Here is a 16,406-nt window from a genome sequence, read left to right as displayed (position 1 = left end):
TGTTCTACAATTGCAGGTTGTCTTACCATTACACATTCTTTTAGATCTACCTTTTATATCTATTTCGGCTCATTTGGTTGCTATTTAGTAGCGAAATGGAGGACCCAATTGCATGCTGGGACATTCACAGGCAGTAAACTTACAACTGCTATTTCCTATGGGAAGCTGGGTGCTGCTATGTGTTGTGTCTGTCAGAGCGAGGGAGTCAGAGAGAGAGAGAGAAGGGTGACAGAGAAGAGGCAGAAGAGCACTGGCGCACTGAATAGGCCTGGTTTCAGAGAGAGACAGAGAAGGGTGACAGGGGAGAGGCAGAAGAGCACTGGCGCACTGAATAGGCCTGGTTTGAGAGAGAGACAGAGAAGGGTGACAGGGGAGAGGCAGAAGAGCACTCCTTGACACTGGCGCACTGAATAGGCCTGCTTTTCAAAGGCGCAAAGCGCTAAATGTACGCCAGGTCGGAAGATATCAGTAGGCCGGTATTTAGCGCCGACACGCCCACTTTGGCCCATTCTGGGACTGCGCCACGCCCATTCGGCCTAAAGCGCATTTGGCAGCGTAAAGCCATATTGATATCGTCCCAAAACAGGCGCAAGGCACGTTTTTTTTGCGTTTAAGGCCCGTTTTAGCGCCGAAGGCCTGTGGGAGAATAGGGGCCATATTCTCTGACATGCTTGTGAATTAGGGCTATACAAATAAACTTGACTTGACAATTTTCTAAATATAAAATGACTATAAACAGCAGTCTACTGACACCAATGCAGGAAACAAATAAATAAACTGTAAGACAAAAAAAATGAAAACATTGCACAGTGCTGTATGGGAACCCTAATAAGTATGTTCTAAAAATGGACCGAAAAAAGTCTGATTGTCAAAATAGTTTATTAAATGTGACAGTTTAGAGAGCCTTTGTATTGTTAATCTATTCTATGCAGTTTTGGTGGAATTAAATATATACAAAGTGAAGAGCTGCAATATTATATAACTTATTAACTGGATTTAGGCCGGGAGTCAGGCCCACTCCTCAGGGTGTTTTCTGCTAGCCTGGGTAAACCCAGCCCCCAGTGACCTGCTCTCAGGCTCACCCTGCTTACAGTCACAAGTGACTGGGAACTGAGAGAGCAGGTCACGTGGGGGCTGGGTTTACCTAGGCTAGTTTTCTGCTACCTTGGGCCATCTCAAGTGCATAGGGGCCACGTTCAACTCGGGGCCACGTTCAACTCGGGGCCGTTTGGTCTCAGGGGCCCAAAAAAAAAAACGTTTTGGGGCAAAAATCATGTAAATGCTGGAACATAGGGGCAGGTAGCAAAATAAGATTTTGGGGCTTGCTGCAATTCTATTTTAAAATGTACCCACAAAAATACAAAAAATACTGTCCGTTTTACAAATTCTCCTCAAAAATGATTATTTTCCAGCACTTTATGGTGAATATCACTTCCTCAATTGTATTTAGAAAACTGCCCAAGTTCATAAGCTTCAATTTGAGCCCAAGATGAGCTTCCTACCTCAGACATTACACTTGCTTTGGCCAAAAACCTGCACTATACCTCAAATCAGAGAAAACAGCATTTTCACTCACTGGTCGTCCAGGTGATGTTAAAATTATGTAAATTTTTTCATAAAAGCATGAAACTTGGTGTACTTGTACAGTTTGGGGCTCTGAACATTTTGAGACAGGGAGCCATGTGGCCAACGCCTTGTGGTGGCCATGGCAGCCATTTTATTCTCTGCCATAACCGGATTATGCATTTTGAATCATATCTCCTGAACCACACATGATAACGCAGAAAAGGTGATGTCTACCCCTATGTTTTGATGGTCAAGGATTACAATGAAACTATAACATCATAAACTACTCAGGTAAATAGTTAATGGTGAATTCAATGACATTGTGGGAAGGAAATAACAGTATCTGAGAATAGTCTATTTGCCAGCCTATAGAGAGCTCTATTGTGAACCCAGAAATGTTGAGTAGCCCCAATGTTTATGTTAAAAATGTACAGTATTGTCCCCAGCACATAGAAACTGTTGGATGTTAACTTGCATATGTTGGGCAATTTGCATAATTAGCATTAACATACATAATTTATATAGACAATATTTCAGCAACTGATTGGCCAATTTGGACCTATATATATATATATATATATTAGGGCTGCACGATATGGATTTTTCAACCGATACGATAAATATCTGCTTCTCCTGGCCGATAACCGATACAATAACCGATAATTATTATAATAAATAAATATATATATAAAAAAATATATATATATGCACACCTGGGGTTAAAAAAAAGTGACAATGTGACAGTGAGTGTGGCTCCCTTTCTGAAAAGTTTCAGAACCCCAGACTGTACAAGTACACCAAGTTTCATGCTTTTATGAAAAAGTGAACATCATTTTCACATCACCTGGACGACCAGTGACTGAAAGTTCAGTTTTCTCTGATTTGAGGTATAGTGCAGATTTACGGTCACAGTGTAATTTTTGAGGTAGGGAAGTTCATCTTGGGCTCAAATTGAAGCGTGTGAACTTGGGCAGTTTTCTCAATACAAAAATGACAAAGTGATATTCACCATAAATTGCTGGAAAATACTCACTTTTGAGGAGAATTTGTAAAACGGGCAGTACTTTTGTGTGTGTGTGTGTGTGTGTTTTGTTATGTTATGTTATGTGGCCCCTATATGCACTTGAGATGGCCCAAGGTATAGGATAACAGGAAATCATAGTGGGAGAAACCATCCTGAGGAGGGGGGCTGGCTCACAGCCTAATTGAGATAGCTTCTCTCATCAGCACCATAATAATCACTTGTGGGACGGGTAGCAACCGAGTTGATTGAATGACTCTGTCATCAAACTGACATCCATGCATAGTCTTTCAACTCCTGGTAATACAAAACCTGAATCAATTTGGATCAAAAGCACATGCTTAGAAATCTGATATTTTCAAATTTTCAAGTATTCATTGTAAGAACACTACTATTTAGTGAAATCACTAAGCCACAATATTTCATAACCTCCTTCCATCATAGAAAACATGATCAGTGTGCTCGGCAAAACTGTCGTCGGAGCTGGAAGGCATCAGCAGAACTGAAATTGAAGGGGGAAAATTAATTAATATTAAATATTTAATTAATTAATTAATTAAAAAAAAGGTATTTCTAAAAGTAAAAAGAGAATTACACTAATTACAGACAGATACACTGTACAACATAATACATCATATAGAGACTCACCTTCCAACGGTTTCCACACTCGTTACACAGGACAAACGTGGTCATTGGCTCGTCAGCGCTACGGGTCTGCACCTGAAACACACACACACACACACACACACACACACACACACACACACACACGCACGGAGCTGTGATGCACAGGACTCAAGAGGTGATGGTGGAGGTATACAATCTAGGGACCTGCTGCAAAACCAATTACTCCTAATTACTTAATTAACGAGTAATGACTCCTCTCTAAGTGGAACTGGTGTTTTTCTGCCACTTAACCTGGAAGAATTGCAAAACTGCCAATCCTCCATTCCGGTCCCAAGTGATAGAAATGCTGCAGCCCAGCACTCACTTTCTCAATTTAAACAAGACATCAACCCATTGGACCTCAGACCAAGCAGTAAGACCCTCTAGTCTAGCTCCTGTTATCCTCCTGTACTATTGATAATGGGTTGTCTCCTTGACCACTCAAAAGCACAAAACATGAGTGAAATATTTCCGGCCTCAAAGTCTCTATTCACTGGCCTTCTCTAAATGCATAGTGATTTTAAAGTCGAGCTGAACCCAAAAATGACTTTTCTTTTCTTAAAGTTCAAATACCTGGGTATGCAGTGCACCTATTTAATAATCGTTTTTCACACTTTTTCACATCAAAAGTTCATTTTTCAAGATTTCATTGATAACAGTAATGTACAGTTTGCTGACGTCACCTAGTACTATCAAATTTCTACCCCATTTCAACCAATCATATCACGACATGCAGCTGTCAATCAAATCTTCATTTCAGGATCATTTTCTCTCCCAAAAGAAAGAGAAAATGGCGCCTAGCGCCTGTCATCTGGCAGAATTCCTATCCCATAAACTAACTACTAACTTGGCCAATTGTTAGAAACATGAACAAAAAACAAAAACTATAATCTCCAAGAATGCAAAGAAATGTAACTGGCTCATTAAAACACGCATTCCAGGAATATTAATGGCGCGCGCCTCCGAGCCTGACAGCCTCCCTGGCTGTCAGGGGTCGTCTCTCGGAGATTCCAGGCGGGCGGGCAGCACCCATGCATCGGATTGTCCACTCGCTCCGCACGAAGCCGGTGGCTGCCTGGTGCTCCGCGGATCCCACTCGCGTAGCACGACAACACGCTGAATCCCACCCTATTTGGGGGTGGAACACGCCAGGATTGGCCGATGCCAAAGCCAGTCGACAGAATTGTCAAATCAAATCATCGACACCGTATATGGTCCGCCTCTCAATTTGTTTGCAGTCTGAAACGGACTCAGATGCACGTGACGAACGGGTTCACCTCGACTTTAAAGCCATGCAACTGACTTCCAAATCCTTCTCTTATAGGGGCCCCCTCCCTCTGGCATAAGCTATAATTGTATATTCTATAATTGTTTTGTACAGCTTACAAACCATCTTCACTTCCCCATTACCAGACACACACGCGCACAAAAGCTCTGGTTCCATTTCTCGGTTTGTAACCTCTTGTTTCTACTCTGGCAAAAATACATTCAAAATGTATTCTGTAAATGACAAAGAGTTACTCATTAAATGATCAAAATCAAAAATAAATACTGGTGTCAAGAAATCTATTTAATTAAAATATGTGTGATTACAATGAAGAATTTTTAATTTATTGTCATTATGATTATGGTTTAATTAGCATTGACTAAAATGAAACCTTTTTTAATTGCAGTTTTCTTTTCTACATTTTGCCACGGGGATCATTAATTTCCTCTCATATCATGTAATTAAAATACTACCAAGACACCATGACCCTCAGATTCAGTTCAGTCAGTCTGGATTGAGGCATTTCACTTACTTTATATCTGTGCGCTATTAGACTTCATCACAGTTCACAGCGCTTGGGGAAATAATTCTCTACAAATCCTTTACCAGCAGGCGGACCATATACGGTGTCGATTATTTGATTTGACAATTCTGAGGACTGGCTTTGGCATTGGCCAATCCTGGCGTGTTCCACCCCCAAATCGGGTGGGATTCAGCGTGTTGTCGTGCTACGCGAGTGGGATCCGCAGAGTACCAGGCAGCCAGGCTGCTTCGTGCGGAGCGAGCGGACAATCCGATGCATGGGTGCTGCCCGCCCGCCTGGAAACTCCAAGAGACGACCCCTGACAGCCAGGGAGGCTGTCAGGCTCGGAGGCGCGCGCCATTATCGTTATAAATGTAAATAATATTCCTGGAATTCGTGTTTTAACGAGCCAGTTACATTTCTTTGCATTCTTAGACATTACCGTTTGATTTAGTTTGCATAATTTGCTCAAGTTAGTAGTTAGTTTATGGGCTAGAAACTCTGCCAGATGACAGGCACTAGGCGCCATTTTCCCCTTCATTTGGAAGAGAAAATGATCCTGAAATGAAGATTTGATTGACAGCTGCATGTCATGATATGATTGGTTGAAATGGGGTAGAAATTTGATAGTACTAGGTGACGTCAGCAAACTGTAAATTACTGTTATCAATGAAATCTTGAAAAATGAACTTTTGATGTGAAAAAGTGTGAAAAACTAAAGAAATTGGATTTTTGTGATTTGTTTTGCATACATTATTAAATCGGTGCACTGCATACCCAGGTATTTGAACTAAAAGAAAAGAAAAGTCCTTTTTTGGGTTCAGCTCGACTTTAAAGTCAGAATTCTGTGGGGGGAAAGAAGCATACTATCAGTATGTGACATCACTGACGATCTCACCGATGATATTATCGATGGTGTACAGGAATTTGAATGTCTCGGGTACCTAGATTTTTGTGACATCAAAAGGGGCGTTCACACCGAGATATTTATTTTTCGCTCTGTCGCTCAAGTCAACCCTTTGGAATCGCTCTGTCGCTCTGTTTAAATCGCTCATCAACAGGCACACGAAATGACGGACATGTGGGGGATATAACGTTACGCAATGTCATGCTGTTTGTCCACTACGAGCCACCGTCATTGTTTACAAGCTAAGCCTATCAGCGTGCTCCTAATGCGAGCTGCATACCGGTAGTACAGACTTCACTTCATGTCAGCTGTCAGCCTGTCAATGCGGTTTGTTGCCACACAATAAACCAGCGGTTTGTTCCAAGCCAGAGTGATCCTTGACTCGCTCTCACACGGCAGCCAATCAGTGTTGAACAGCCAGCGACTGATGCCAGCGTATTTTCGCTCGAGTTGGAATATTTCATCTTGAGCGACAAGCGTATTTTCTCCCTATCGCTCTGTCTCTGTCGCTCGGACGCCCAGCGATTATTCTCCCAGGCGAATATACGCTCAATCACTCGTTTGCATTGACTTTGTATGTAAACTCGACGCCAGCGACATACTTTAATAGGTCGGTGTGAACGCAGCTAAAGAAGGATCACGAGCCCAAAAAGTTTGGGAACCCCCCTGCTGTAGAGAGTGAAATTTGGAAGTGAAAACTGCTGACATGGACATTCAGAACTAAACATACGCCTACGACACGCAGCCTGGATCTGTCTCTCACTGTCTCACTTTCAAAGTCCTATCAGAGCTACCATGGCTGAAGTAAAGCAAGTAAAGCTGGCCTTTGGTGCACGTTTGTGTGTGTGTGTGTGTGTGTGTGTGTGTGTGTGTGTGTGTGTGTGTGTGTGTACGTGCACAGTATGTTTGTAATGTGCCTGTCTGTTTACCTGATTGTAGGTGCAGTTCTTCTTCCTGCACTTGCTGCACTGCAGCAGGTCGGTGGTGGTGCCACTGGTTTTGGCCAACTGATGCTCCCTGATGGCATCCTGGGTCATATGACTCCTCAGCTGTTTCAGCTCATCACTGGCCATTTCCTAGGCAGGAGAGGAGAGGAGAGGGAGGGGCCGCAGAGAGAGAGTGGGAATGGAGATGTGTGTGAGAGGCAGTGTTGGGCAAGTTACTTTCAAAATGTAATCTACTACATATTACTAGTTACTTTAATTTGAAAGTAATATGTTACTTTACAATATTACTGTCTGTGTAGAGTAACTCGTTACTTATTACACTACTTTTGCATTACTTCTACCAAAATAACTGCAGTAGCAGAATGACATCGCCGGCACAGAACCATCCCGAAAAACAATTTCAACTGTCTTGAAGTCAGTGTAAACAATCCAAAATTCTAAATGTTATCTTTTTCCTTTGTTATTCTCATCTATAGGGGTTATTTGCATAAAAAAACAATTTGATTAGGAAATGATTATATCTTTTTTAAATATGTGCATTGATTTAATAAAATATAACTCAATTTGTAACTTGAGTTACTTGACAAAGTAACTGGTATAATATTACTGAAATCCTATTGTAATAAGTTATATTACTGAGTTACTGCTAAAAGTAATAGATTACATGTAATATGTTACTTTTGTAATGAGTTACCCCCAACACTGGTAATATGTTAAGGAGTTAGCTCTGCAGCTGCTGTACCTCAGCACTCATGCTGGCAATGCGTTGCAAGTCGATGGCTCCGGCGAGGACGTTCCTGCGAAGCCCCGGGTTCTTGGGGTCCTTCAAGTTGCTGATGCGACTTCGCACCCTGTTCTTGTATTTCATATCCGTGGTCTTTGACTCCTGGTAGATATGTGCGACCGCAGAGTTAAGGCAGCATCGATTCCACTGTGAGCGAGAACACAGATCTTTTTCTTTTCTTTTTATCCCATTTTTATCCCCCATTAGTGTTAATTTAATTTATTTATCCTGGTTTCTGCTCCACCCTCTGCCGATCTGGGGAGAGCCGAAACTGGCTCCATGCTTCCTCCGAGACATGGCAGTTAGCCAGCCGCTTCTTTTCACCTGACAGGGGAAGCTTCACCGGTAGGACATAGCACGTGGGAGGATCACGCTATTCCAACCAGTTCCCCTCCCTCTAAACAGGCGCCCCTAACGACCAGAGGAGGCACCACATCAGCAACCAGGATATTGCATGTTTTGGTGAAGGGGTTCTTATATGAAGGAAAACCCCGGGAGGCACGGGGAGAACATGCAAACTCCACACAGAAAGGCCCTTTTGACGACCCCACCCGGGCGGTGGGCACTCGAGGACATGCGGATGGGCACGCATTCCTTCAGCGTTCACAGCGTCCCAGGTGGGAATCGAACCCAGGACCTTCGAGCTGTGAGGCGACAGCGCTTACCACTGAGCCACCATACCCCCCAAGAGAGAACACAGATCTAACCACAGTAATCATATCAAATGGGATGTTTTCCATTAGACCTGTCAGTGAAGGAATGACGAGTCATTCGTGCCATTAGGCCTATGCAACAAAGTCAAGCCAGCCATAACTGCAAATTATGGACTAAATTGCAGGATATGATCCTCGAGCTCTGCTGCCATGCCGTCACAGTTTGCTCCGAAGTCTTTGTAGTCATCTATGGAGAGAAAGAAACAATTCAAGCTCATCTGCAGTCATATTTCTATGTTTTTTATGGGGTGCAGTGCTACTGACTTACACCATACAGTTTGTCTATGACAGATTCCCTGCTACAGTATAATGTATATTATTTTTATTTATTTTATTTATTACTGTCAGAGTGCAACTCTGCTAATATAATACCAGGCAATAATGCTATGCAATAAATAAATAAATGTTCACTGCAATCACTATCTATACTCCAAAAAAGAGCCATAAGGATAATTCATAATGCCAGATATCACACTAATCCACTATTCTTAAAGTCCAAAATATTAAAATTCACTGATCGTGTGGAATTTCTTGTGGAACAGCACAAATAATGTATAAAGCCAAAAATAATCTAGTACCAGGAAACATTCAAAAAGTGTTCTTTAATAATGGACTGCTTTTAATAGAGGAGGGGGTTATAATTTGAGGGGGGAATTAAATTATAATAAAAAAAGATGTATATATATATATATATATATATATATATTTATATTTATATATATATATATATATATATATATATATATATATATATATATATATATATATATATATGTATTGTATATATAAATATTGGATTATAATAGGTTAATAGGACATAATTATGGAAGTCAATAGATGATTATTAATTACTGAGTAATGGAGATGGGGTAGGAGTAAATAAGTTTATACTTCTTCCTATCCCTTTTCAGACATGTTAAGTTAATATTGTTTATTTGTTTTAACAATTTTTATTTTATTTTTTTATTGTTTTTATTTCTCAGATGTTCGAAAAACAAAGATTTCATTCATTCCTAATTGAGTCACGTCTGCCTCACCGTCAGTGCGCAGGGCAGCAGCCAGCATCTCGATGCACTTGTCTCTGATGGACTCCCCGGTGGTGAGGCGAGGGGACAGCGGCCCGCCCGCAGAGCTGAAGCTGGGCGACATGGGGCTGGTGGGGGTGGTGGGCATCTTAGGCGCATCGCTTTTGCTGCCCCTTCTGCAGAGACGGAAACACAACGTGATTCTGTGCAAAACTGCCATAAGCAGAAGCGGTCTCGCAAGATCATGGCTGACCCCCTCCCACCCTGGCCACAAACTCTTTAAGACACTCCCCCACGGCAAGAAACTGAGGTCTGCCAAGACCAGTGCCACCCGCCACAAGACCAGCTTCTTCCCAACCGCCAAGGACCTCACCAACAACCCCCCCCCCCACACACACAAACTCACTACCTCCTCCTAAACTCAACTGAACTCCCCCCCCCCCATAAAACTGGAACTCATACTGTATCTAATTTAATGCCTGTCTAACTGGGACTGTAAATTCATGTAAATTCCCTGCACATTAATGCCTATTTAACTTGGCCTGTACATTTCATGTACATTCAATGTAAACTCTTATTTAACTCTGACTGTAAATTCATGTAAATCCACTGCCTATTTAACGTCTATTTAACTCAGTCTGTAAATCTCATGTAAATCCAACGTAAATTCATATTTATCATCCACAGAACACTTCAACAATTGTATATATTTACTCGATTTGATTGCACTTGCAACTTTGCGATTGTCTTTAGTTCTCTTCCTACTTCTTATCTCTGTATATTGATGTGACCGCTACGCTGCATACAGACACTAAGGCAAATTCCTCGTATGTAACTTGCATACTGTGGCAATAAAAGTTATTCTGATTCTGATAATTAGGGATGGGTTTAAATTTCGATAGATCGAATAGTTATGAAAATGGAGGTGATGGTGAAACAATTGTCATTAATAAAAACGTCTTTACTGAAATTCTTCTGCAGTAGGCGGCTTTAAATGACATTATCAATGGAATGTTAATCATAGAGTAGAGTCCAAATGACCATTGTTTGTGTGCTGTGATCAGCTAGTTACGTTCTCGCCAGGCCCGGCGCCACGAGGGGGCCTAAGGGGGCTTAGCCCCCTCAGTTCAATTTTCGGCCCCCTCACTTGAAAAAAATAAAATAAATTTAAAGAATAGTTAATCTATAAAGGCCAGTTAGGCAATGTTTGTACCTGACATTTTTAGGCTGCTGTTTCTGCAGTCTTCATCAAATTTGATCAGTTTAAGTTGATGTTGGCTACCCCCTGTAAACATAGCTCTGTTGTTTCAGAATTGGCAGGGAAGCACTATTTGCTGTGCTTTGGTTGTCACAAGGTGTCATAGATGTAGCTATTCATTAAATTTGAACCTATGAACCCTTGAACCTCTATTAATGCCTTAATCTGCTGCTGTGAAATAAATGTTTTATTTGATTTTGAATAGTAGACTTTCTTGTGTTGTTATTGCGCTTTTCAGAGGTTATTATGGTTAAAAAGTCCAGAAATAGGCATAGCGGGTATATAACCTATGTTTTACGATATAAAAATATCATATAAAAAAATAAAAAATAAAATATATATATATAAAAAAAAAAAAAAAAAAACAGCCCCCTCGCCAGTTATAACAGCCCCCTCAGTCATTTCATCCTGGCGCCGGCCCTGGTTCTCGCTAACCCTGATTGGTTGTTTGGTGTCAGACTGTAATACCTACTCAACCAAAATTTCAATGAACTAATATTGCCTACTGCAGCTTTACCTCCAGCCAAAAACGTCCTTCCTATTTCCTGGCCCTTTTTTTTATTTTTTATATACAAAGACAGGTTACAATACAAAGGAGACTTGTCCTCAAAGACTTGCGACTTAACTTGAGATTTGGGACCTGTGAACAATTTGTATTTTTTATTTGTCGCATTAACATTAAGCAAATGTCTAATGATAATGTCAACTCATCAATGCTGAGACTGTATTTTAATAGATAAGGGAGTGAGTGAGGATAATACAGTAGCTTTGAATTCCTTAGTTTTAGCTATGCGGTGTTTTAAGCAGACATGATGGCATGCAGCCGATGATAGAATGCTCATCCATAAGCAGTGGTGGAAATGACCAGGTTTTACTCTGGGAACCCTACTGCTAATAAATGGGAAGCTATCAGGTGTTAAGAGTAGGTGTTAAAGGAACACTCCGCCCATTTTCAACCAGCTTTGTATCATTAGAACATCAGTAGTATATCAGAAAACTGTAAACTGTTTTGAAGTCGGTCATTTAATTTGACAGTTATTGAGTGTTAAGTGTGGACCAGTGACATCACTGGTCCACACTAACTCAAATTAATAACTCATTAACTCAAATCAACTCTCAATAACTGTCAAACTAGATGAATGATGAATAGTTTGACAGTTATTGAGAGTTGATTTGAGTTAATGAGTTATTAATTTGAGTTATTGTGGACCAGTGATGTCACTGGTCCACACTTTAACACTCAATAACTGTCAAATTAAATGACAGACTTCAAAACCGTTTACAGTTTTCTGATATACTACTGATGTTCTAATGATACAAAGCTGGTTGAGAATGGGCGGAGTGTTCTTTTAAGTACCGTTTCTGGCTGGTATTCCGACTTAGATATTATCTGTTTATTGGGCTTAAAAACAATACAGTATCATATCATAATTATTTTTTTCATTTGTTAGCCTACATTTTGGCCCATGGACCATCTAAACCAAAACATTACAGCACCCTAAGAGGCACAATTTATGATGAATCTATACTGGCTGGAAAATGTGATCATTTTGACATTAAAATACCTTTCAATGCCATCAGAAGAGGTCTTCCTCTGCAGGGGGGCCAGGTGAGAAGACTTGGAGCCCTGAGACTCTCTCCTGGAAGACAACGTCAGTATCACCATCTTCATGCTTTCCACAGAAACACAATCATTTTCACCAAGTGAGGGCTGTTAATGGCGACTGTGTTACTAAAACCCTAGTCTCGCTGGCCAGCCTCCCCTCGCTTCCGTCCGAGGAGTCTGTCGCCACGGAAACAGGCAACAGGGATAAACCCTCCCCTGCTCTACAGCTGCTCTCCCATTGGAGCGACTGTTTTTCGGTGGCAGCCGGATGTCCGCTCCCGGGTTATCAAAAACTCTGTCGTTGGCTCCGACCATGTCAATCAGAGCGGCATCCGCTCCCTCCTCCCTGTGTGTCGCTGTAAATAGTGCCCTGCCGCCTCAGTGAAAACAACAACGCTAACTAGCTAGCAAGCTAACGGCAGAAACCTACACGCTAGCTCGTTGCTGCTACACGCTGAAAACGGCAAGTTGGATTGGTGAAAACTATTTTCCAAGGGCACTGCCGCCAAGCGCCGCCCATCGCAATCCCACTATGAAGACCTGCGGCGCCAGACTCCTCGGACGGAAGGGAGAGAAGGCTGGCCAGCGAGACTACTAAAACCCTTTTCCGCACTAGTGCCCGCCTCTGGTCGGTCGGGGCGCCTGTTTGGAGGGAAGGGAACTGGTGGGAATAGCGTGATCCTCCCACGTCCTACTGGTCACCGCTGTCGGGTGAAGAGAAGCGGCTGGCTACTGCGCATGTCTCAGGGGAAGCATGGTGCTAGTCTACGGCTCTCCCCAGATCAGCAGAGGGTGGAGCAGCGACCACAGGAGGGGGTAAAATTGGCAAAGTACAATTGGGGAGAAAATAGGGTAATTATAAAAATAATATTATTATTATAAAAATTCTAATAATAAACCACACACACACACAGCTGGGTGATTAAAGTGAATCAGCACTTACCTTTCACCTGTAAGCTTCTTTGCTGGTGGTGAGCTGCCTTTCTTGGAATCTGTGGACTCCCTCCTGAATAATTTTACTTTGTTTTAGTCTATTGTTTTATTGTTTATTTTTTTTATAACTAAGAGTGAGTAATTGAACAGTCCCTCCAGGAAATTGCGATTTTGCGATCGCAATAATTAACACGAATTCAACCAAACTCCGCGATATTTGCTTGCAATTTTTCAAAATTCCCGCGATTTCGCCGCAAAAAGTTAGTAAAATGCTGCATCTCTACCTGGGTTTGAGATATGTGTGCGCTGTCATATTGCCTGGTTGCCGTGGGAACGAGGGACAACAATAGGAAGTGACGAGAGTATGGGACGTAACGTAACACGTCATCGCACTGCGATGAGGAGGGCAAACCCCTCACATTTGCCAACAAAAATAACCGCAAAACAATTACCAAATGTTTTGCATGAAAGTGGAGGCAAACTATTTTGCACTCCGTGCAACACTGTCGTGGAGGAACACAAACGGAAATCGTCACTGGACGGCCACTTTGCTAGCGCGAAGCATTTGAGACTGCTCTCACTACCCTTACCCCACTAGCCGGGCGCTTCTCGCTCATACTGAGCATTAGCGCCCGGCGACCGTCAACGCATTTCCAATCAAACAATCGTGCCGCTCTCACGTCTAGGTATAAAAAGCCAACCCTTACCTGAGCCAAACACGTGAAGTGAAGACGCTATCCGATGCGCAACATCCTCTTCTTTTAAATAGGTGCCTCTTCCAAATTGTTGCATAAAATCCACTTTTCTGTCTTTGAAAAACCGAAAATCATTCATCTGGAGCAACCCGGAAATATGACTCACTGTTTACTCACTAATGCCCCCTACACTTCCGGAATGGTATTGCACCTACATTTTCGGTTTTTCAAAGACAGAAAAGTGGATTTCATGCTACAATTTGGAAGAGGCACCTATATGTATTTAAAAGAAGAGGATGTTGGGCATCGGATAGCGTCTTCACTTCACGTGTTTGGCTCAGGTAAGGGTTGGTTTTTATACCTAGACGTGAGAGCGGCACAATTGTTTGATGGGAAATGCGTTGATGGCCGCCGGGCGCTAATGCTCAGTATGAGCGAGAAGCGCCCGGCTAGCGGGGTAATCACTACCCCAGCATCGCCATAAAAGACAAATCACACTCACCGAAGCAGCAACATCAAAATCAGTGTGCGAGTGCTGAGAGAATCGAGGTGAGTAGCTACAAAATTGAAGCTGGTCAGACAATGAAAGAGTTGATAGTTTAGTAAAAACAGAGGGAGACACAGAAGCGACTGTCTCACAGTCTCACTATGTGTGTGTGTATCTCCCACACACACACACACACACACACACACACATAGTCAGCGTATTTAGCTTAGGGTCTAGTAGTTTGAATATTTAACAAGGAACAAGGGATGAGGAGGACAGGGAAGGCATGAAGAGGAAATAATGATAAGAGGAAAAATATGAAGCACTAAGCAAAAAGTATGAGAAGAGGCAAAGTGATAATAGCATTATTGAGGATGAGGAAGAGAGGAGAAGAGAAACGACGAAGGGAGGAAAAGAAAAAATTTACCGGTAATTAAAAATTAAAAAATCAAATTAAAAAGAAATCCGCAACTCCGCCATTTTTGCCAGTTCCCTCAATTGTACCGCAAAGAAAATCACATAAAATGTCGCAAATTTTGAGAAGAGCCGCTGCAAAATGAAGCATTTATGATCGCAATAATCACAAAAAAAACTCTGCGAAATCCTGGAGGGACTGATTGAACGTGGTACATATCAGCCTTACCGGTCAGGTTTGGAATCAGTTGACTGTCGTTTTACTGGCTGGCCCGGTTTGGAATCACAGGAGTCCTTCCTACAACAAAACAAAACAGAAACCACCTTTGAAACACTGAGAACACTCTTTTTTCACTCGAGTGTGCAAGGTATGAAATGACACAGCTGTAGTTTAGATGGGAGTGAAAATCATTACACAGATGTAGTTTAGATGTGAGTGTAAATCATAATATTCTGTGGAGCTTAGGGATATTCATTTTGAAAAATTTCCATAATCGAAAATCGGGAAAATTAACGATCAATTATCGATTATCGATCATATTAAAAATATTTTTTTAATATATATATATATTCTTTTTTTTACAAAATGAATGCCTATGGCAGAAAATACGAAAGACAACGTGTTCTCCTCAATGAACTCTTTATTTCAATGTGTCTCCTCTCCAACACTCCGCTGTCCACGGCGCATGCCGGTGTGAATTCCCCATGTTTAAAACAGTTTTGTTGGCACAAAGGCCCGTGCCCAGCCAGAAAACTAGAGACTATATGAAGCTCCACCTCACGTTAGTCGGCTGTGCAATGGAGTGGGGCGAGGAGGAACGAATTCCACCCAAACCTAGTCCGAAAAAAAACACACACACACACACAACTGGTAAAAACACATTTTGTGCGTCCTCTCCCTGCTCGTGCACACCTGTTCTTCTCTCTCTTGACCTCCAAACTGGGCTTTTTGTGAGGTGGCGGTTTAGAGTCGGACGAGTCTTTCCTGGAAGAGGGAACATTTGCGTGAGTCTGGAAACACCACACCCATGGCCACCACATAAAGTAGAAGTGAAAGTGAAATGTCTCTCTATGGAGAAGATTGAGTCCAGTCACACAGCCACCACCATGCAGCATAGCAGGCACTGTCACACTCTTTGACTAGCTAACCTTTCTTTCTTGGCGTCCACAGAGGGTTTTCTAGGCACTTTGCTATCCGATGAGTCTTTCCTGCGAAAAGAAAACAGTCTAGGTACCAAAACTATTCCAGTATCAATTGTTAAAGACAACAGTCTAGGTACCCAGGCCCGGTTTTACAGGGGTGCAAAAGCATGCATTGCACCCTTATTTTAATTGTCTGCATGCTCAGTTGAAAAGAGTGGTAAAATGATTATTATTATTTTTTTTATAACATGCTGCAGGTGCACACTTACTGTTTAAACTTGAATTATAATTGTTGTTTTTCTTTGTTCTTTGATGTGAATTTATGGCTTTTTGGCACCTACATGTAACCTTTTTAAGGTTGAGATAATTGTATTATCATTATATGGTCCAAATATTTCAGTAAAGCACTTGAAACACTTGAAAAATATTCTTGCTTGGCTGGTATCATTCT

At 41.8% G+C, this 16,406-nt stretch overlaps 1 protein-coding gene across 6 annotated transcripts in view; it reads right to left on the bottom strand.

Moving 5' to 3' along the window:
* Positions 1-899: 899 nt before the first annotated feature.
* Positions 900-16,406, bottom strand: part of LOC310800179 (uncharacterized protein) — a 34,960-nt gene continuing 19,453 nt past the window's right edge. For 4 of the 6 annotated variants that reach the window (XM_083662763.1, XM_083662765.1, XM_083662766.1 and 1 more), the window contains 12 exons: positions 15,962-16,021; positions 15,726-15,797; positions 15,042-15,110; positions 13,227-13,289; positions 12,243-12,317; positions 9,432-9,595; positions 8,526-8,581; positions 7,640-7,795; positions 6,880-7,026; positions 3,236-3,307; positions 1,145-3,089; positions 900-1,020 (listed from right to left, as the gene is read on the bottom strand). In XM_083662763.1, coding sequence (XP_083518889.1) covers positions 3,081-3,089; positions 3,236-3,307; positions 6,880-7,026; positions 7,640-7,795; positions 8,526-8,581; positions 9,432-9,595; positions 12,243-12,317; positions 13,227-13,289; positions 15,042-15,110; positions 15,726-15,797; positions 15,962-16,021 — 943 coding nt within the window. In that variant the 3' untranslated portion in view covers positions 900-1,020; positions 1,145-3,080. The remainder of the gene's footprint in view (positions 1,021-1,144; positions 3,090-3,235; positions 3,308-6,879; positions 7,027-7,639; positions 7,796-8,525; positions 8,582-9,431; positions 9,596-12,242; positions 12,318-13,226; positions 13,290-15,041; positions 15,111-15,725; positions 15,798-15,961; positions 16,022-16,406) is intronic. The other 2 variants (XM_083662767.1, XM_083662768.1) reach the window with 1 other exon arrangement.

The sequence above is a fragment of the Poromitra crassiceps genome, assembly GCF_964638095.1.
Source record: "Poromitra crassiceps genome assembly, chromosome: 29".
Taxonomy (NCBI): domain Eukaryota; kingdom Metazoa; phylum Chordata; class Actinopteri; order Beryciformes; family Melamphaidae; genus Poromitra; species Poromitra crassiceps.
Note: the sequence above shows the minus strand (reverse complement) of the source record. Positions and strands in the feature narration are given on the sequence as shown.